General features: G+C 41.3%; 1 protein-coding gene across 5 annotated transcripts in view; it reads right to left on the reverse strand.

The window, feature by feature from the left end:
• PPP3CA (protein phosphatase 3 catalytic subunit alpha) overlaps positions 1 to 23,835 on the reverse strand; it is a 299,763-nt gene that overhangs the window by 52,589 nt on the left and 223,339 nt on the right. For all 5 annotated transcript variants that reach the window (XM_026659824.2, XM_026659823.2, XM_026659826.2 and 2 more), the window contains exons 5-6: positions 22,212 to 22,357; positions 10,853 to 10,992 (exon numbers count right to left, since the gene is read on the reverse strand). In XM_026659824.2, the coding sequence (XP_026515609.1) occupies positions 10,853 to 10,992; positions 22,212 to 22,357 (286 nt within the window). The remainder of the gene's footprint in view (positions 1 to 10,852; positions 10,993 to 22,211; positions 22,358 to 23,835) is intronic.

The following is a 23,835-nucleotide window of genomic DNA, read 5'->3' on the forward strand; positions in this document are numbered from 1 at the left end:
ATCTGAAGTCTATAAGATACCTAGGTACTAGTTTTTCGGAGTACTTGGTATTTTTATAGCACTATATATAGTCACCTCACAGCTCCCATTGATGTCACCTGCAGTTGTGAGTGTTCAACACTTCTGGAAATCAAGCCACAGCAGTTTCACCTTGCGTTCTCAGAAAATGAAGAACGCACAGTCGGTGGCCACTTGTGAAAATTTTTGTTTAAGTGACTTCCCCATTGCCCAGCATTACCTACTATTCTCTAGGGCAGAGACAGGGAGAGATTCCAATTTTCCAGAGTGACATTCAACCATGTAATCCACAAGACCATCCCTTCTCTTCCTGCAGTCCCTCGCCTCATTTACTACACACCTTACAGTTTCTGCCACAAAAGATGCAGGGCTCGCTCAGACAACAGTTTCATTCACTACACAACCTTAATTCATCCTCTGACCATCATCCGTCTTCTAATGAATGAGGCAGACTCCTATGAAAAAGATAGTGTGCGATCATATAATTAAAGACTAACATAATGCATGTGCAACCTTCATTCTAGTATTTCCTAAGCTTGACTTTGCAACCTTAATATTCTTTTAACCTCGGTTTTTTTTTATATAATTTCAGACATTTTTAAAACTACAATGTGAAGAAACAAATTCTAACACCCTATGTGGGTCACCAATAGAGCTGGAAACTTTAGATCTAGAGTACAGAAAAAGATTGGTTTTGAAAAACATTTTTGGCAAAAAAAAATTCTGTGCTTGGTAAACATTTTCTGTGAAAATTTTTCACTTTCCCACCAAGAAACCAGAACTTTTCTTAAAATAAAAATGTTCTGCGAACAGGATTTTTTGGGTTGAAAAATGGCTTTTCATCGAAAATAATTTGCTGAAAAAATTTAGAATGCCTCTATTATAACCCCTACAAATGGCAATTTAAAAAAAAAAGTTTCCCACAAGCTAAATCCCAGAGTTCTTACTCAGGTACAACTCCCCATCCGACAACAACGAATTCCCCCCCCACCCCCCCCGGAAAAAATGTAGCACCTGGTCCTATAAATCTCTTAACATTTCTACTCTTTCCTTTATCCAGGAATAAAATGAAGGACAATGAGGATGAGGGGAACAAGAAGGTAGGAAATCATTTTAATAAAATAAAGTCTATGGGAACGCAGTACCCTCTTCCTTTGCTACTGCAGTATGATACATATTACTCCATTTCAGAAATGCTTTTTCTCTTCACCCTGCCTTGCAGAGTCCAACCTGAAATTCAATCAGCCAAACAGAAAACCCAGCTGGTCAAGAGAAAAGACAGCAAGCTTTTCCAGCATGGTCTAGCATTCTGACTGCATCTCATGTGTCATAGAGAATCAGAGAAGAGTTCTGTTTCCCTGGTGAGTCAGAATAGGCTAGTGACAAGTTAGAAAGGATTTACTCTTCTCGGAACACATGACTGATTTTCCTTTCTTCAAAACCTGTGTTAGGTTAAATCCTTTTATACAATTTATCTTAGTATAAGGTAGATTTTGGATTACTATGGTCATCACCTTTATTTATGCAACTGTGATAGGGAAACCAACATGGTTAACGTTAACTAAAAAGGAAACTGTCTTCTCATTAACTGCACTTTGTTTCACCAATGTTTGGGAAAGCCTAATAAATTCTGCAATAAATACACTCAGGTGCATGTTTCACATGTCTGCCATTTGGCTTTCCTAACTTGCCTATTGGAAGGATCAGCCATCCTAAAAGAAGAAACACAATATAGTAGCAGAAGAGCGAAGACCAGAATCTATGCACGATAAATGCTTTGATTTAAAATATTGTGATATTTAAGCTGTTTAGATAATATTCATTATCATTTACTATTGTATAAATATGAACTATTGTAAAATGATATTGGATTTACAAATGTTTCTGTTCATTCAAACATATGCACTATGGGGATGGGCATCTTCTGGCCAGGGACCATCTTCTGTTCTATGTTTTTTCCTAGCACAATGGGTCCTCAGTCCTGGTTCAAGCCTTTAGATACTACCAGAATACATAACAACAGTAGCAGCTCCTTTGTCAGACTCCCCTCCCCAGCATATGGGGTTTAATCATATATTCTTATGCCCTAGTAATATCCAGAGGCTGTCATGGCTTACAGGAACCACTGGCAGCCAGGCATAATATAGAACAGATTTCAACCAGGCCCAAATTTAAGGCCCCAGCTGTCTCTAAAACCAGGGGAGTGAAAAGGCGGAGTAAAGCTATCTTCCCCCCTGCACCCTTGTCACATGCCAAGCATAACTTAACCAGACAAGAGAATCTGGCTCACAGATACTGAAAGGTATTAATTATATCTAGGTATTTAATTTGAAGTTTATTCTACTGAATAAATTACTTTTGTGATATATTTGCACCTACGGGTTACAGGGGACACAGAGGAGGAGATGAAAAAAACTAAACAATCAACTAAGGTATCCTTTTAAAATGGATTTATCTGGAAGTTACACAAGCTGTCATCATAGTAGAACAACCACAGAAGTTATTAATGACCTCCTTAGCTCTTCCACCTGTCAGGTATTTACCCAGTTATGTTTACCTTGAAAGACAATTCAGGTAACTTAGTAGCGTCATGGTAACAACTTCAGCTAGATTGTTTACATTAAAATACCCATAAACTGATTTGCTCAAATCTCTCTGGAATATTTCAGAATTCTCTGACTGATTTTTAAACTTATAGTTCCTTGCAGCATATGAATGAGAAAGCAATTTTTAAATTAATGACCAGTACAAAAGAGCAGCCAACTACACCCACATTAATGGCCTCTAGGCATTACAGGAGTACAAATACTAAACAGTAATAATAACCAAACAATTAGGAGGTAGAGGTCAACGAATGCTGAGGCAGGAGGAAAAGAGAAATCCCTGAGCATTTGCTCAAATTCTAAATGACTTCTGTTGGCCCAGGCCCCCTTTGTGCACTCTTTCACAGTCATTAAGTAAACGAGTCTTACATGCACAAGCGCTCACATACAGTGAATTTTAAACTTGCACACATATATACTTGCAATAGAAAACACTTGATATATTATACATGGGATGCTGCTTATTAAACACAGTAGTGCAACAGAGCTCCCAAAACTCTCTGCCAGAGCTCTGGCACAAAGGCAATTAAACAAGCTGGGCAAGGATTCAATGGCAATTTCCACAGCTAAGACCACGCACACTCTCAGTGGCTTTGTATGAATGCGATGAGAGAAAAAAATCATTTAAATTCTACCCCCATCCAGTAAATGATACAATAGTTCACATTTTTAAAGAATGCTGACGTGCAATGCCAGGGTGGACCAGAATGAGAAATGTTTGAATTGTTCTAAAACTTCCCCAATCCTGCTTATCTGCTGTGTCTCTTGGTACCACTTCCTTTGAGATGCAAAATCCAAGTGGCATCTTCAAGACCATTCAACTACACAAGTCACTCTCAAGAAACAGGAAGAAGAACATGTTTTCCTAGAGAATCATAGTATTGTAGAACTGGAAGGGACCTTGAGAGGTCATCTAATCCAGTCCCCTGCATTCAAAGCAGGACTAAGTATTATCTAGACCATCCCTGACAGGTGTTTGTCCAACCTGCTCTTAAAAATCCCCAATGATGGAGATTCCACAACCACCCTAGGCCATTTATTCCAGTGCTTAACCATCCTGACAGGAAGTTTTGCCTAATGTCCACCCTAAACCACCCTTGCTGGCAATTTAAGTCCATTGCTTCTTGTCCTATCTTCAGAGGTTAAGAATAATTTTTCTCCCTCCTCCTGTACGAACATTTTACGTACTTGAAAACTTATCTCCCCTCTCAGTCTTCTCTTCTCCACACTAAACAACCCCAATTTTTTCAATCTTCCCTCATAGGTCAAGTTTTCTAGACCTTTAATCATTTTTGTTGCTCCTCTCTGGACTTTCTCCAATTTGTCCACATCTTTCCTGAAATATGGCACTCAGAACTGGACACAATACTCCAGTTGAGGCCTAATCAGTGTGGAGTAGAGCGGAAGAATTGCTCCTCGTGTCTTGCTTACAACACTCCTACTAATACATCCTAGAATGATGTTTGCTTTTTTTGCAACAATGTTACACTGTTAACTCATATTTAGATTGTGGTCTACTATGACCCCCAGATCCCTTTCTGCAGTACTCCTTCCTAGGCAATCATTTCCCATTTTGTATGTGTACAACTGATTGCACCTTCCTAAATGGAGTACTTTGACTTTATCCTTATTGAATTTCATCCTATTTACATGAGACCATTTATCCGGTTTGTCCAGATCATTTTGAACCTTAATCCTATCCTTCAGAGCACATGCAATCCCTCCCGGCTTGGTATCGTCTGCAAACTTTGTAAGTGTACTCTCTATACCATTATCTAAAACACTGATTAAGTTATTGAACAGAACTGGACCCACAACTGATCCCTGCGGGACCCCACTCAATATGCCCTTCCAGGTTGACTGTGCACCACTGATAACTATTTCTGGGAATGGTTTTCCAACCGGTTATGCACACACCATATAGTACCTCCATCTAGGTTGTATTTTCCTAGTTTGTTTATGAGGTTATGCGAGAGAGTATCAAAAGCTTTACTAAAGTCAAGATATACCACATCTACCACTTCCTCCCATCCACAAGACTTGTTACCCTGTCAGAGAAAGCTATTAAGTTGGTTTGACATGATTTGTTTTTGACAAATCCATGCTGACTGTTACTTATCACCTTATTATCTTCTAGGTGTTTGCAAATTGATTGCTTAATTATTTGCTCCATTATATTTTCAGGTACTGAAGTTAAGAACAATCAAGACCAATCAGTTTATTTCGCTTTTTTATAGATTGGCACTATATTCACTCTTCTTCAGTCCTCTGGAATCTCTCACATCTTCCCATGACTTTTTGAAGATAATTGCTAATGGCACAGATATAGCCTCAGTCAGCTCCTTGAGTATTCTAAGATGCATTTCATCAGGCCCTGGTGACTAGAAGACATCTAACTTGTCTAAGTAATTTTTAACTTGTTCTTTCCCTATTTTAGCCTTTGATTCTACCTCATTTTCAATGGCATTCATTATGCTAGACGTCCAATCGCTACTAACCTCTTTGGTGAAAACTGAAACAAAAGAAGTCATTTCACACTTCTGCCATTTCCACATTTTCTGTTATCGTTCCCCCACCCCTCACTGAGGAACAGCCCTACCCAGTCCTTTGTCTTCCTCTTGCTTCTAATGTATTTGTAGAATGTTTTCTTGTTACCCTTTATGACTCTAGCTAGTTTAATTTTGTTTTGTGCCTTGGCCTTTCTAATTTTGTCCCCCATACCTGAGTTATTTGTTTATATTCATCCTTTGTAATTTGACCTAGTTTTCACTTTTTGTAGGACTCTTTTTTGAGTTTCAGATAATTGAAGATCTCCTGGTTAAGCCAGGGTGGTCTCTTGCCATATTTCCAACCTTTCTTATGTAGAAGCATGTGTATAGATAAGCTCTCCAAGAGTTGCACTTGAGAGTGATATTGTAATTATGCATGAGACAGGAAATGTGATGGACCATCAACAGAACTGACTATACACACATGTAAAAAACAAACTAACAAACCAAAAAACCAACCAACCAAAGTAATCTTAGATATTTTGCTAAATAAACAGGAAATTGTTCTTCTCCCATAGGGACAATTAGGGCATATGTTTCCAAACAGTATCGATTCATCAATATTAATGCCAGATTCCATTATGTAAATTTTGTCAGTGACTGACAGGTACAGAAAAGATATACAAACATAGAATACCAGGCTTTCATATAAACTATGAACTCTAATATGGATGCTAAGGCCAGATTCTGTCATTTTTACTCAGTAGTATTCACAGAGTGAGGTACTATCAATGTGAGTAAGGGTGGTGAAATCTGGCCATGACTTATTAATTTTTAAAAACAATACTTGAATAAATTTTAGTCTGCATAGTTAACACCTCTTTAAATCAGTACTTTGATTTCTCTTGATTTGACATTAGCTAACTTGACTGAAGAAGACATATATGCTTAAAGTTTAGGAGGCACAGAAGAAAACAGATCACATTGGTAGCTGTTTTTTGGAGAAGGAAGAAGACATTGCTAACATTTAAGGGCATTATGTATTTGTGGCTACAATGTCACAGTAGCTACTTTCCATTCATGTTTCCAGTTTCTAAAAACCACACATTAACCAACATACCAAAATCTGTTGGATGCAAAATATTTATTAAACGTCCTCTTTACAGAGGGAGCTGCAGGTGCTCAGCAACTCTGAAAAAAGTCAACTTATTTTGCCTATTTCCACATAAGTGGATTTAGATCCTGAGTTATAGGCACCATCATTTGACAGTGTTGGCTGTAGTGGTTTTAAGATCTTTTACACTTGAGATTTTTTAAAGGAAAACATTGAGCAGTTTTAAATTCAGTGGGCCATACCAATTTGTCCACTTAATAAATGTGGAAAGAAAGATTATCAGGGTACTGTAAATTAAGCTCTTTCAACTTTTTCATGTGCATTGAAACTATTTCCTAAGATGACTAAAGGCTTGATAAGTACACAGGATTTGGCTGAATATAGTAGATTTACTGGGCTGGAAAGCTACATTAACTGCTAAGGTCATCTATCTCATGTCATTTCACTGTGGGAAATAATCTTAAATCACAGAAAGGTCACTTGAAATTGCCATTATAGCAAATATGTCTAAATAAATGTGAATTTCTTACAATATTATTTCCTATCATCAATGAACATTTCTTAACCTAGAAGAAATTATATTGGTTTCACACGTCTTTGAATTCTTCTTGACCTTTATCGTTCAATTTCCATCCCTGGCCTTTCCACTTTGGATGCAACTTTTGCATAAACTTGATTTACAATGAAGAAACCTAGTCCTGTTAATGGACTGATATTGTTTTTCTAACTGTGAAGTTGTGTTTTGGAGAGATTCTCACTTCTTCTTGGAGAGCTGCAACAAAACGCAGGTAAAATTTGACATCGCGCATAACTATCATAAGGATTTACTGCCACAGGTTATCACTGGGCTTAGTAAATATCAAAAAAGACTTAAATGCTTGTGACAAAGTTACAGGAATGGCAACTACCATTATACTAGCTTGGATACAGATGACACCTCCTTGTGTCGGGAAGAAGTTTCCTTCGAATTGTATAGTACTGCACAATTAGGCACCGTATTAGTATTTTTCACCACCACTTAGAACATTTAGCATTGTTGGAGCCAGGATATCAGACTAGCCAGAACCTAGGTGTATTCTTCTGCAGCAACTCGTATATTCCTAACAAGGCTGGGGGATGGAAAGGTTCAGCATGAAGTAGGCTGAGTCCTAAGAGGAAATTAATAACCAACAAAGAAAATTTAAGATTTGCTCTTATGTGTTGAAAGTTATCTTCCCAATTGGTACTATTTTTCTCTCTTCAAACAGGAGTAAGACTTTATCTTTAAAATTTTCAGTATATATCTATATCTACGTCTTATCTTAGGGGAGAAATTTAAATGTCAAATTTGAGAAATTTTGATCTGAAAGAAAAAGTGAAAACTATAGGCAGCTAGTCTGCCTGACAGCTCCCTTAACCATGTGCAGTAACATTTCACAATTGTTTAAAAAAGGTCAGTGTGACCCAGAGACCTCTTGGTGCCAATTGGCAGAGGGCATAGAGGTGCATAAGGGGATTGGTGTCTACGAGTCTGGTATTTACATACTAGTTCACTGAAAAGTGTCATGTAAGGTCTTTAATGAAAGCCTGTGTCACACTGGTCATCAATCATTTTGAAATGTATATACTGATAATACATAAGGAGTTACGTATATACACTGAAAATCATGTTCTTAAGGTCTATGAGTTAAGGCAGGTCACCAGAAGATGATCCACCTACTCCTGTCAGGCAGGAGGGAAGAGATGCCTATCCCTCTTTGTCTGGTCATGTGTGTACTGTCTGCTTCGCAATGGAAGCCTGTCTAGAGTCTGAGCTGAATGTTAATAAGAGATTGTAAAAAAGAAGAAAGAAGCACACAGGAAAAATCAACTAGCGGAAAGTGGGGAGGGTTGTCATCCTGTTTATAAGTCATGAGAATGGATTTTTGGATTATAACTATAGAGACAGAGACAAACTCTGCATCTTTCATCTAGGAAGTAAGCTGACAGTGGGGTTGGTTTATGAATGGAACATCACAGCCAAACCTGGTTGTAATATGCTAGAAGGATTTTAGGTGAGCTTTTACTCTTATAGCATAATGTCCTATTAGTTAAGTTTAGGCTCTAGTATGCACATTATTGTTTTATTTTATGTGTAACCCTTTGTTTCCAATAGCTCTGCTTGCTATGATTTGAATCTCTGTTCTTTGTTAAATAAACTTATATTTGCTTTCTCTATAAAGAAATGTAAGTGCTGTGGGCTAAGGTGTAACCAGTAAGCTGTGGTATGTACTTCCTTTGGGAACAGCAGATCTGGTAATTCTGTGAGTATCCAATAGATCAGGGGCAGGACACTGCGGGTGAAGCTCAGAGGACTCGAGGGTTGGAGTATGCCTACTGGTACCTGTAAAGAGACAATAGGGCCTGAGTAGGCCTGGAGGGGAATGGTTTTATTGCCAGTAGCTGGTGGGGTCAGAGAGCTGACCCTGACAGGCACAGACAAGGTTTCTTCATGCTAAGGGCAGGAGATGGTGAGGTGCCTCACAACCCTCGGTATCCCCAGGAACCATCACAGGTCACATGGAAATTATTATTATTCCTTTTATATTGCAGTAGTGCCAACGAGTCCAAGTCATGGACTAAAACCCCGTTGTGTTAAGCACTAATCAAACACAGAACAAAAAGCCCCAGCCCCATCTGCATTTGAGCTGATCCTCTCTAAAAGCAAGACATCCGTATGAATTTAGTAGCTGTGGGTAGTGTCAGAATTTATAGATGTGAAGACTGCAGCATCAGTTAACCACAGAACCAGAACAGCAAGGGCAGCAGCAATTCATCCTTTCTGATACTGGCCCACCCTTGCTCTAGAGGGTTAAACGCTGTGGACGAGACTGGAATTTAGTTTCCATGGTGCAGTCCATCTTTCACCTCTTTGCTAAAAGTGCCACAAAGGATCCTGGCTGTGGCTTTTAGACATGGACTGAGGCTACCAATTCACTGCACAAAGGTTCCCAAACAGCTGTGAGATAGGAATTATGTTTGAGAAAGGGTTTTCAAAGGAACCTATGGGAACTGAGTGCCAAACTCTCATTGAGCTTCTTCGGAAAGCCCAAGTTTGGACACTGCTAACCCTGGGGTGAAGTGGAACTGGTCAGCCAGGATATGGAACCTTTCATTTCGATTAACAATCATCTGAGCAAGGAAGTCCCACCCACGTCCTAGTAAAATTTTAATGAAATGCACCATTCACACTATCACTTTCTCCTTCTGCCAAATTTTGTCACTCTGATATATTCCTATTCTAAGCTGCTCCTAGAGAATTAATGCCACTGGAGCACAACATGAGAGTTCCACAAAAAGGGAGTTCTCAGAATCGAAGCCCAGTGGTCATGGCATTGGTGACATGACAGAAGACAAAGACCCAAATACCATGGATTACCCAGGGGCTTGAAGTACAGGGTCTTGAAAGTTTCAACAGGACAATCTCAAAAACATTTCTTTAGACTATTTTCTGTGGGAAAATGCTTCCAAGAATACTCCATGCCATAGGGTCTGATGCTGAGAACAAATATATAGTTAGCAAAGCACCTGCTCTGACAGAAGATGTGGTATTTTTGTGGCCCATTACACACTGTGGAAAGGGAAATGGAGACAGAACCCCTAACAAGGCCCCCTTCTCTTCATAAGGAGAGAAAAAAAGATTACACTGGCTGCCTCAAACAGGCTAGGAGTGGAAAAAAGACAGCCTACTGTTCTCCCACCCCCCCACCCCCACTTGTGTAGGGACAGGAAAGAAGAACTCTCCAAGAAGGGAATAGAAGGATTAGAGCTGGGAAAACACTGAACATATTTTTCTTCAAATATTCACTCTGGTTTTCAAATGCATTTGTACCCCTTTTGCATTCACCTTCCAGGAATAGTTGCACACTTAAGTTTCACTGGCATGAACATTCCTGGAAAGCCAATTTCAAAGCTATATGCATAGAAATCAAAATTAAATTCAAAACCATGGAAAGGTGCACCAGAAGTGCTGGTGTACTCATTCAGCCAGGGAAGAAATATAATATCCTGTACTGTATCTGACCAACCACAATTAACCAACACTCATATCATGAATTTATCACAGAGAACTGTTCACAATCAAATTGACCGAGTGTTAAAAGTTTGCAAAATATTTGGAAAAAAAAAATCACAATTGCTTATAGGTACAGAACAGAAAAAGATTCAAGATTCATTGTCTAAATTATTTGCTCAGCTCCGAAGTTGACCAAGCAGCAAAGAATTTAATTCTAAACTCAAATTATCACAACTATGTCAGATTCCTAGTATAAAGTCTTAAATTTAGGAGCCACGCATGTTTCATATCAACTCTTAACTATCATTTCAGCACAGTGGATGGCAAGATATTTTAATGACCAACATTCAAACCTACCTTAAAACTTCTCTAATTAAAAAGTCAACATTATTTCCAGAAATTGTAGAGCAATTCAGCAATGGCAAACAAAGAACTGAAAATAAAACAAAGCCCATGCAACAATATAGGCCCCACTCCCAAACACACACTATTATGATTAGAAGAACGGTGCAGATTTCAAGCAAGCACATAACATCCATGATTCCAATTGTTCATCTAGTCAGTAGAGAATCATTAATTAAGGAAATGACCCTACCTGTAGAAGTATGAACACCCCCTAACTGTGTTGTGAGTAAAATGTTCCTGAGTCTTCTCATTTCCAAAGTCCTCTAGGGGATCTGACCACAGGATATCACACATAGGTCCATATGCAGGTGGTTCCTTGAATCGATCTAACTAAGAAAAATAAGACAGAAATACTAACTTTTTACATTTTATTATTTAGGAAGTTAAAAATATACATAGATTGAATACTAACTTGTTATTAGGCATCCAGAAAACATCCATAAAAAACACATTAGTGATGAGCCTGTATTTCAGGGACTGCCAAATTGAGGCCCACAGCATACTACAATTTGGGTCCCAGCTGCGCTCATCTTTAATATGGTGGATACTTGGATGACAATGGAGCTGGCACCTACAGCATAAGTGAGTCATATCTCTGCATTTAAAAGAGAAGGAGGACAGATGCATTTTGCTCCATTCTGTGCAATTGAAGCGTGACTCTTTAGTTCCTGCCCTGCCGTGGGCAAATATTGGGTGACCTGCTGTATTTTAGGACTATTCATCCATCATGAAACTTGACTAAAGGAGCTAGGGACTTGTTAAGGGAAAATGACAACAGTCATACCAGAACAAATTTCTTTCAATTAAGATATATCTAATATAAAATTTTAAAGTACTGAGGCAATGTCACTGCACTGTAGCATCTCATAGCTTTCATTAACTTCTACTTTAACCTTATTTAGCTGCAGCAAAGAATCCCTCTTTCTTTCAGAATCTGTTAAAAATTAGCAAATTATACAGTTATACTGCAAACAAGACAAAGCATAAAAAACTCGGAGAAACATTAAAAATTGATATTTTTCAGAACAAAAACTATATATAACCACCCTGTAAAAGATATGTTTATAAATCAGTCTGACAAGTCTATCAAATTCTCCATTTTGTCTAGGAAGCAAAAGGCAATATAAGTGATTTTTCATTTTTTCCACACTCAGTTAAAAAGTTTTTAATAAGAGAAGGCCTCTGCATTTCTACCTTCACATGCTCATCATGAAATATTCATCACAAACCCACACTTCTAACTTGTTTCAGATCTCTAAATAATTCATGCCTTTGTAACTGTAATACATCAAAATAAAATAACACACATTCGTAATTATGAAAAAACCTGCTGATTGCCAAGGATGAATAGACTTGTTAATGAAAAAAATTCTGAAAATGTTAATGACCCTAACCTGGAATTTAAGCATTAAACAATTTTAACCTACCATTTTGCTATGCTGTGAAAACAACAAATTTTTAGCAAGAGAGTATTTCTGTTTAATCAAAACTTTAGCTTGCAAATACAGCTTTACATTCATTAATTAAAATGCAGATAATGTTTTAATCAAATTGGTGTAAATGAAAAAGCTACTACTAGTGTATCAGTTTCTCACCATGATACAAAGTATTCCTGGCTATTATAACGATTTATTTAGTAGTTTCAAAGAATGGAAAAAAATGTGTATTTTTATTTGCCAATCTCCTTCAACAAGTGTTACAAATGTGAAAATCCCTAAATTTTAAAAGTAAAATGAAAAATATTAATTTTGAATGGTTTCAATTTACACATTTTTAATATAAAATACTATATAAGATTTCTTTCAGTGCTGCATTATTGGGGGGGAAATCTCCCTAGACTAAAGAATAGGTAACAACGGATTTATGGAATTTAAACAGCGTAATGCCTGTCTTCATAAACCTTTATGAGGTTTAAAAACAAAATCTAACAAGACACTTAAATACAGGTATCAGTGTAACATACCTCACCTGAGATGTTAAAAATATTGGAGATGTTTTCATTTTGGAAGCCTATTCATCTCTGTGTAAGCTAACCATGTTTCTACATCTCTAATACACCACTGTGGTAGTGATTGGTTGTTGCATTAATACCTCCTTTGCTGGACTGATGGAACACCATTAAAGGGACAGTCAGATTTAGAGAAATCTGATCTTCTGTCTCATTTTATTAAACCTGTCTGTCTGCAGGTTAAGCTTCCATAGGTTGAAATATCTATGTATTTTTCTGGTCTGACAATCAGGGTCCAGACATCCCAGAGGGAAGACCAAGTGGTCTGAACCATAAAGAATAAGCAATTGAATCAACTGATTGTACATTATATTATTGTACTATATAAAAGAATATTGAGTAAGGTCTTTTATGAAAGCCAGTGACCAAAGGTGATTGATACCATTCTGAAATGTATGCATTAACATTATATGAGGAATTATGAATACTTACTGATATTATGCTTTGAAGTCTGTGATCAAACAACGAGAGAAACAGGTTCTCTCCCAGCCAGGAAAGAAGGATCAATAATAGGCCTAAGGTTCAGCCAGTGGCTAACCCTCCTGCAGCATTATAAGCAGGGAAGTGTGACTCTGGGAGCCCCTGAATGCTAACTGGCAGAGGGATCCCCATATTGTAACTTATATCGAGCCTGAAACACTCATTGCTCCATAGTATGTATCTCAAAGGTGTCGTGTAAACTGGTGATACGCTGATCCTGAAAATCATTGTATGACATATAAATGGATTGTATACATAAAGTTACAGATATGTGCTGGAAATATGTTCTTAAGAGGTGTTTGGGAGGCAGAGCATGAATTCATCCTGTCCTAGACAAAGGAATGTTGTTTCACAGCCTTGACTGTGCCTCCAATGTAAATTAAGCGAGGCGTGATGTAAGACAACGAAAGGCCCATTTACGTGCAAGGTAAAACAAAGCCATCAGACAAGCAAGTGGGGGGAAGCTGATCACTTAATCTCAACAGGGGATGGAGCCTGCACCCATAGAAAGCCTTCCTGCCTTTTGAAACATGGTAAATACACTTTGGTAAAATATAAACTGAGGCAAAAAGCCAATTTGTCACCCTTCACCTGAGAAGACAAAGAAACCAAGCACTTTGGGCTCTATATTGGACCCTGGCTAAGGACTGGCCAACCATGCTGCAAGAGTGACCATGGTGAGAAAACTTCTTTGGACAAAAGACTAGTTTGTCAAGTTGGATTTTAGTCTTAGGGTATGTCTACACTACGAGGGTAATTCGATTTTACTTAAATCGAATATGTGGAATCGATATTGCAAAGTCGAACGTGTGTGTCCACACTAAGGACACACTAAGGACAGTAATTCGACTTTGTGAGTCCACACTAACGGGGCGAGCGTCGATATTGGAAGCGGTGCACTGTGGGCAGCTATCCCACAGTTCCCGCAGTCCCCGCTGCCCATCGGAATTCTGGGTCGAGCCGCCAATGCCTTCTGGGTAAAAAAAATTTGTCGTCATCCGTCCGTCACTAACGCCCTCCCTCCCTCCATGAAAGCGCCGGCGGGAAATCAGTTCGCGCACTTTTCTGGTCAGTGACAGCGCGGACGCCACAGCACTGCGATCATGGATCACGCTGCGACCATCGCTGCACTTGTGGCCGTTCTCAACACCTCGCAGCTTATCATACACCTTTCCCTGAGGCAGATGCAGAGAAATCGGGCGAGGAGGCTACGGCACCGCCGTGAGAGCCTGAAGTCGGAGAGTGGCACAGAGCTGTCAGAAACCACGAGCCCCAGCGCCCAGGACATCACGGTGGCAATGGGGCATGTGGATTTTGTTGAACGGCGATTCTGGGCCCGGGAAACAAGCACGGACTGGTGGGACCGTATAGTGCTTCAGGTCTGGGATGAATCCCAGTGGCTGCGAAACTTTCGCATGCGGAAGGGGACTTTCCTCGAACTTTGTGAGTTGCTGTCCCCTGCCCTGAAGCGCAAGGACACCCGCATGCGAGCAGCCCTCACTGTCCAGAAGCGAGTGGCCATAGCCCTCTGGAAGCTTGCAACGCCGGACAGCTACCGGTCAGTCGCGAACCACTTTGGTGTGGGCAAATCTACCGTGGGGGTTGTTGTCATGCAAGTAGCCAAGGCAATCGTGAAGGTACTGCTCCCAAAGGTTGTGACCCTGGGAAACGCGCAGGTCATCATAGATGGCTTTGCCGCGATGGGATTTCCAAACTGCGGAGGGGCTATCGATGGGACTCACATCCCTATCCTGGGACCGGACCACCAGGCCAGCCAGTACATCAATAGAAAGGGCTACTTTTCAATGGTGCTGCAAGCACTGGTGGACCATCGGGGACGGTTTACAAACATCTACGTCGGATGGCCGGGCAAGGTTCATGACGCTCGTGTGTTCAGGAACTCTGGTCTGTTTAGACGGCTGCAGGAAGGTATTTACTTCCCAGACCACAAAATAACTCTTGGGGATGTGGAGATGCCTACAGTCATCCTCGGGGACCCAGCCTACCCGCTAATGCCCTGGCTCATGAAGCCCTATACTGGCGCCCTGGACACAGAAAAAGAACTGTTCAACTACCGTCTCAGCAAGTGCAGAATGGTGGTGGAGTGTGCTTTTGGCCGTCTCAAAGGGAGATGGAGAAGCTTACTCACTCGCTGTGATCTCAGTGAAACCAATATCCCCATCGTTATTGCAGCTTGCTGTGTGCTCCACAATCTATGTGAGAGCAAGGGGGAGACCTTTATGGCGGGGTGGGAGCTAGAGGCAAATAGCCTGGCTGCTGATTACGTCCAGCCAGACAGCCGGGCCATTAGAAGATCCCAGCGGGACGCCCTGTGCATCCGGGAGGCTTTGAAAGCTAGGTTCCTGAGTGAGCAGGGCAACCAGTGACTTTTCAGTTTGTGGACAGAGAAGCTGAACCTGCCCCCGTTTCTTTACCCAGTTCATTTTGACTATCCTCTCCAGTTACATACCCCCTTCACCCCCTTCCCCTTCCCAAAAAATAAAATCATTTCGATTTTGTTAATGAACAGCGTTGTCTGTATTGCTGTTTTCGCGGGAATATTTTAAACCGGGGACGCAGACTGTGGCGGGGGGCGGGTTCAGTGTTCTGATGCAAATGATGCTTCTAAACTCCCGGAATGACAGGCTCCGCACTGGTGGACTGGTTATTTCAATGGAGAACATGAAAAACACCTCCCAGACTGACCAGGGTAACCAGTGACTGCACTGTGTATGTGTCCTGATGCTGGACCTGACACCGCCTCTGTACCCTGCTAAAGGTCACTGTCCTGCCCAATTACCAAGCCCCTTCCCCCCCTCCAGACAGACTCTCCCTCAAAAGAACCTGACTGAAACAGTAATGGACAGAAACAAACATTTTATTGCGAACCAGACATGAAACGTGGGGTGTGAAACTTGGCCGGGGGCTTCTGTGAGGTGGGTGGGAAAGGACTTATGAAATTTTGGGGAATGTCAGCCTTCTAGTGCTAGAGCAGTCTGCAGGGGTTGACTGAAAGTTTTAACGGCCCTTGCCGCCCCTCCTTCTTTGGAGTTTGGGTGAGGGTGGTGTGGGACTTGGTGGCGGGTGAGGGCGGTTACAGATAGACTGCAGCGGGGCTCTGTCCTCCTGCCTCCGGTCTTGCAGAACATCCACAAGGCGCCGGAGCGTGTCCGTTTGCTCCCTCATTAGTCCAAGCAGCTTTTCAGTAGCCTGTTGGTCCTCCTGACGCCACCTCTCCTCCCGTTCCATGACTGCTCGGTGCATTTGTGACAAGTTCTCCCTCCACTGTGTCTGCTGGGCTGCCTGGGCTCGGGAGCAGTCCATTAGTTCTGAGAACATGTCTTCACGCGTCTTCTTCTTCCTCCGCCTAATCTGCGCTAGCCTCTGGGAGTGTGCTGAGAGGCTGGGTTGGGAGACAGTCGCAGATGTGTCTGTGTGAATTGTGAAAAGGGAGTGAATTCCTGAGACAGATAAATGAAATTGTATACAAAGAACCTAGTCTTTCTCTGTGAACAAGACCATGCACTGCACCTCTCACATGCGCACTCAGGACAAGGTCGAATTTTCGGCCGTCGCCTTCAGTGCCTGTGGACTTGCGGAGGTCTTGGACTGTTCAGAGAACTGTGGCTGGAGACCTGAACTTCTGGAGCGGGCAATAATGGTAAGCCGCAGACTTGTGGCTGCTTAAAACTCCAGCAGTAGCACTGGCCTCCTTTCACATTGAAAGCAATGCCAGTCTCTGCTGCCAGCAATCAGGACAGCATCAACTCTGCCCCTGTCCCACCCCCTCGCGGCTGTCCCAGGGAAAGATCCCTGTATGCTGCCCCTCTCCCTCCACCGCGTGGCTGTAAAGCAGTCCCAATACTAACATTCCCCTCCCTAATTCAAAGCAGGGCGTCATGAGCGACATCACCCTCCTGAGGATCCCGGACACCCAGAGAGAACGCATGCTGCGGGAAAGCATGCAGAAACCGGGGCCGTATGCCGCCATGCTATGTCGGGCCATGATCCCGGAGTACTTGATTGTGGCGTGGAGGGGGCATGTCTGCTACCACGGAGGGCCCACTAAGATCGCCCTACCCCGGAACCTGATCAACAGGCTTGAGCTCTACCTCCACGAGACCTACGAGGAGTTCTCCTACGAGGATTTCTCGTCGATCCCCGGCCACATTGACCGGATTTTCGCGTAGGTGCACTGGGACTATGGAGTGGAGCGTCTTGGGCCTGGGAATCATGGAGTAACGGACATTGTGAACATTTTTTAAAACACTTGGGACTAAATTGAGAAGAGCCTAAGACAGAGAAATCATGAAAACCCATTTGTTACCTTTGTAAATATTCCTGTTTTGTACCTGATTATTTTTTTACTAGTTTACAGAACTTTTATAAATGTACATTGTTAATAGTATAAATATTACCGTTCTGTTTTAAATAAATGTTTACATGTTTACAGCACTTACTGCTTGATCCTTCCCCTGATTCTGTGTCCGGGGTAAGGGATGGGGACGGTTGGTACGGGATCTCGGTAAGGGTGATGAAGAGCTCCTGGCTGTCGGGGAAATCAGCGGTGCCAGCGCTGTCGACTGCCTCGTCCTCCTCATCTCCTTCTTCATCTTCCCCGTCCGCTGTCATGTCCGACGAGGAACCGGCCGCGGACATGATCCCATCCTCGGAGTCCACGGTCAGGGGTGGGGTAGTGGTGGCGGCCGCTCCCAGGATGGAATGCAGTGCCTCGTAGAAACGGGATGTGTGGGGCTGGGATCCGGAGCGTCCGTTAGCCTCTTTGGTTTTTTGGTAGCCTTGTCTCAGCTCCTTGATTTTCACGCGGCACTGCGTTGCATCCCGGCTGTAGCCTCTCTCTGCCATGGCTTTGGAGATCTTCTCGTAGATCTTAGCATTCCTTCTTTTGGAGCGCAGCTCTGAAAGCACGGACTCATCGCCCCACACTGCGATGAGATCCAAGACTTCCCGATCAGTCCATGCTGGGGCCCTCTTTCTATTAGATTGCACGGCCATCTCTGCTGGAGAGCTCTGCATAGTTGCCACTGCTGCTGAGCTCCCCTCGATGTCCAAAGAGGAACTGAGATTCAAACTGCCCAGACAGGAAAATGAAAATGAATTCAAATTTTCCCGGGGGTGTGGCTGGTCAGAGCATCCGAGCTCGGACTGCTGTCCAGAGCGTCAACAGAGTGGTGCACTGTGGGATAGCTCCCGGAGCTATTACCGTCGATTTCCATCCACACCTAGCCTAATTCGATATGGCCATGTCGAATTTAGCGCTAATCCTCTCGTTGGGGAGGATTACAGAAATCGATTTAAAGAGAGCTTTATGTCGAACTAAATGGCTTCCTGGTGTGGACGGGTGCAGGGTTAATTCGATATAACGGCGCTAAAGTCGACATAAAAGCCTAGTGTAGACCAGGCCTTAGAAGCGTATTTTTACTTTGTAACCATTTCTATTTCAATTCTTTCTACTTGGTATCACTTAAATACCTGTTCTTTGTTAATAAACATAATCTTGTTTTATTACACAACCATTTCAGTGCACTGTTTCAAACTGAAGAATAAAATCCTCGGTCAAACTAACAGGATGGTGCTGTGTACTGTCTCTTTAAAGGAGTAGCAAACTTGATAAGCTTTGTGAGTGCTACAGAGAGAGGGGCTGAGCACTGCAGGGGAGATGGTTTTGGGGAGACTTAGAAGTGGAAGGACTCTTGGTATCACCCTGCTGCAAGGGGTAACCAGGCTGGTGGAGGCCAGGGTGAGGTCATTGTGCTGCAAAGCAGGCTGCTGGTGTCACAGTTCTGAGCCAAAGCTGTGCAGCACAGAAGTACCCAGGGTTACAGGGCACATGGTGACACAACCCCTTAACTGGTCTGGGTAAAACCCCAAAGCATCACATATGGCTCCGTCACTCTTGTACCTGAAGGCTTTCCAAGTAAACTGAAATATAAACATATTTCTCTCTCTCTCTCCCCTCCTTAGCCTGTAAGGGTATGTCCGCACAGCCTGCAGAAGTGAGCCTCCACTCCCCGGTTAAACACTCAGTCTCTGAAGCCCATCCTCCTCCCTAGGCTTCAGAGCCTGGACTTCAGCTCAAAAGCCACAACTTCAAAGTGCATTCTACACCAGGGGTTCTCAAACTGGGGGTTGGGATCCCTTGGGGGGTCACGAGCTGTCAGCCTCCACCCCAAACCCCGCTTTGCCTCTAGCATTTATAATTGTGTTAAATATGTAAAAAAGTGTTTTTAATTTATTAGGGGGGGTTGCACTCAGAGGCTTGCTGTGTGAAAGGGGTCACCAGTACAAAAGTTTGAGAACCACTGGTTTACACAATCATTGTTAGAATCTCAGCGTGAGCCCAACGAGCCTGAGTCTGTTGACCCAGGCAAGGAGGCTCACTTCTGCAGGCTGTGTAGATGTGCCAACAGAAAAATAGCTTGATAAATGTAGAGAGTTTTGTGCATTTGTGTAGCGTATTGAGGAAAAGTCAAAGAAATAAATTTTGCATTTAGTTAAAGTGGATGCATCTGCAGTCATTTTATCTCTTGTGGGAAGTGAACTCCATGTTCTGGGTCCAGCTCCTATCCAAGTTCTGTGCCTGACATGCCAAAGCCTTCTCTCCTATTGCCAGACCGTTTCATTGTTCCAGTGGAACTTAGTAGTTGTGTGAAGTCAGTCTCAGAAGGAGAAAAACAACTCAGGAAGCTAGGGTCAAGCCATGGAGGCCTTGGAATACCAGGGGAAAGAGCTTGAACTGGAATCTGGATTCAACTGAGAATCACTACAGATAGTTGTGAGCCTGATATGTTCATAACAACCTTAGATTCTTCACTTGGCTCCATTGAGGCAGGGTGAAAAATTCCTAGCTCACCTCCTCAACTCCAGTGGTTATTTCTGAATGGCCTCAATAGCTGCTAAGTGTGATCTTTTAGGTAGTGAATCTAGACTAGAGACAGTTCACAATACAAAGTGTCTTTTAAAAGGAGGATTTTCCGAAGTGCTCAGGATTGGCCCTCACTCTGCTCTGCAATGGAAGAAGAGTTAGGCCAAAACTAAGGTCTTTTGAGAATCCCACCCTAAGGGTTAGGTCAAGAGAAATGAAATTACCACCCTTAAAAGGGAAGGGGGGAAAAAGTAAATTTCCATTGCAATTCACATGCAAGGCTCTTTCTAATGCCAGCAACTGCAGATCTATTACTGATAACAAGCAGAAGACATCTTGCATTACATCGCATTGGAAACAGACAGAAAGGTCGCAGAAAGAAATCACCTTCCAGTGAGAATGGCTGGATTTCTTGCAAGCAGCAGCCAAAACATTCATTAAGCCACCTCAGGAGGTCCCTGGATGCACACAAGGACTAGACCGAGAACAGACAATTTGGAAGGATTTTTTCCAAAAGCATTATTGACCTTGCCTGAGAGGGATATGGCCCTTCAGGGGTAAGTAAGCTTGAATGGCACAGTGTAGTTAGTGAAGTAACTAAAAAATAACCTTTAGAAAGAGTCTTTGAATCAGGGAATCTGTACTGTTTATTCAAATGATGGCTAAGGAAAATGTGATTATCAGCTGTCACCTATTACTCATCAAGCACTGAACACTGAATAAATGGTCTGCCATGTTATGCAATTAAAAGACAGCACACAGCAACATTTTCTTGGGAACTGAACTGCACAAATGAAAGGTTTTGGAAACATTTTTCAGAATTGGGGCAGGTCTTCCAAGGGACAAATGTCAAGAAGAATCAGTATCATTTTCACTGTCACAGCAGAACTGGAGACTGTTCTACTTGGAAAAAATGCAAGACAAGAATCACAAAGACTCTGTCTCTCCAAAGACAGGACTCTTGTCCAGGTAACCCTGGCCATCAGACTCCTCAGTTTACAGAGAGAAAATTTTGCAGGGTAATTCAAAGCAATACTGACAGTTAGATAGTAGGGAACGAAAGTAAATGAGCATGTCCTCCCTCTGTGGTAGAAAATCAACCTCCTAAAGCATATTAAGTGTTCTACAGACACTCACATCTAACAAGGCAATCCCTGGTTCCCATTTCGACTGCCTGCATTTAGAGTATGTCATTAGTTTCACTGCAAACACATTGCTGCTGCAATAGTATGATGGAGGTAAGACATATGGAGTGAGGCATTTCTTGCTTTCTCAGTTTGTTCCTGTCCACTTGTCTCAAGAAAAACTGATGCACTCTAGATTGAAAGGAGGGGCAGGAGAACACTGTTACTACTCTGCTCCTCCATAGCAGAGCCATACTGAGACCAGTAAGGCACAGAGCAGGTTACACAGGATACAGCTTGAGGCATGTCTAGTTGTCTTTTCACTGATTCTGCTACCCAGCCAATGAGAATAGCTTATCAGGTTCAGTTTTATATCTGAGAGTGCAAAAGTGAACACAGAGCCAGAATTCAAGAAAGTTCTGGGACAGATTTTCACATGCCAGGTACCCACTATTGCAACCAGATTTTCAAAATAGCTCAGCTCCCATTAAGGCACATAAATGAGGGCCAGATTTTTAAAAGAGCTCACTACCCATCTCTGAAGTTATTTTGGTTGCCATATAAAATCTATTATTATGTTTGTTGCAAGTATAGTTATATAAAAACCCACACATGTACACATGTTTTATTTCTCCAAATAAATTCACAATACTCAATTATTTCAACCCACAATAAATAATCAACAGGATGCTTAAAATGTTCCAAAAGAAAGGAATGATCTAACAACTCCACATTCGACTATGCTTCCAAACTTATTTACTTTAAATTAATTTTTCAAAAAGCAAAGAAGATGAATCCTACATTTTATTACTAACAAAGATTTTGGAGGCTTCCTCAATAAAATAAAGGTACAAATTTCCTTTTTTTCCTGTTTTAGAAAGACCAGAAAAGGACGACAGTGTTCAAGATTAGTTTGAATGCAATGTGACAATGAAAAACCAATAACTTCCCCAATAAATCTTAAACAAATTAACTACATTGAAAAACCCTCTCATTTTATGTTAATACATGGTTTTAGTGTTTATTAGACTTGAACAGTACCCAGACTTACTTTTCTGATGTCATCTAAAGTGTTGATCTCTGGAGACAAGCCACCATGTACACACAGGAATTGTTGGTTCATCAGAGCAGCCAAAGGAAGGCAGTCAAAGGCATCCATGCAGGCATCATATACTCGTTCTGAATACTTTATTTTACCTTTTGGATAGTAAGATGGTATCAGAAGATGGTGTTCAGTATTTTAAAGAAAAAGATTACTGTAATTTAAGGACTTGGTCCTGCTCTCAACTAGAAAGGGCCAACGGACTTCAACAGGAGTAGAACTGTATCATAAAATCCTAAATAATATTTTACAGAAAATAAATCACTGTGCATACTGAGTCCCCCCCACACACACATTTTGGGCACTAGAGATCTGGGTTACTTTTACATGCTGTTGGGAAAATTCTACATAATTTAATACAGATGAAACTACTAAGATTCTATAGAACTTCAACAGCATTCCAGAGAAGTTAGTCTAAAAGCTTATAGAATTTAATACAGAATTTTTTTTCTACAGAAGTGTTAAACCAACCAATTTAATACAGAATTATATTCCTGTTAAGAAATTCCATAGAAACCTTTGAAATTCTGTAGAAAAGTTATTATTCTCTAGTAAATGATTTCCCATAAAGAACAGCTCTATGCAGAGGAATCTGAACTTTAACCCACATCCTTGTAATTAATTATCTGCAGAAACATCACTGTGAAATGAATGAGCTAATACAATGAATCCAAAATGTTAATTTACCAATATGCATATTAAACTCAGTAAACCATGGAGCATTTGAGCCAATTAACATTTTTTCCCATCCTTTATGTTAAAGTGGGAATGTGGACCCATGCAATAGCTTCAGTTTATATTACTGCAGACACAAGTTATTCATTGTGCAAATCAAGGTCTACAGCCAATAATCTTTGAAGTATCCCAGTATTCTTTAATACAATAAAGGAAAGAATGCCATTAAAAAAAAAAATTACAAGAAATGCATGATACTGTATGTTTATACTTCCAATTTAGAAGGGAAAATGCCCTATATTAAGTAACAATCTTTTAAAGGGATTCTTAAGCTTTTTCATACCATAGATTAAATCTTAATTGAGGCATTGCCTAACAAACTACCTGCCCTCCCAACTGCATAATATCCCTGGTGGAGGACTACAATCCTACTCCAATCCTATATTAGCTTACCTGGAAAGGTAATGTTAAGAAGTGTTATTTGTTCCGACCCCACACTGAAGGAAGAGATAGTGCACAGTTGTACACTAAGAGACCAATGTTAGCAGAGACACCAAGACAATCATGCTTTTTGTTTTGTAGGCACACTAGAAGCAAGGAGCACAGAAGTGCAGAAATTGTGGCTTCCCCAGCATCTACAGTATTTGATGAAGTTTCCCCAGGTATCTTTAGACTTCCCATGATTGCAAGAACACAGTCCCTAACCCCTTCGTATTACCAATCCTTTCGCTTGTCCATTTTGCCATATGTTGAAACAGAGATTTTTGTATTATATTTTTTCCTTCAGTGGGTTTCCCCTTAAGAGAAGGATGGTTTAAGGATGCAAAATCATTGACATTAAGTACTACGTGAGTACTTACTAAGTAACAAACAATTACAATGTAATATGGAAGAGGTT

Source organism: Terrapene carolina, unplaced genomic scaffold, assembly GCF_002925995.2.
Source record: "Terrapene carolina triunguis isolate 2854851 unplaced genomic scaffold, T_m_triunguis-2.0 Scaffold706, whole genome shotgun sequence".
NCBI lineage: Eukaryota > Metazoa > Chordata > Testudines > Emydidae > Terrapene > Terrapene triunguis.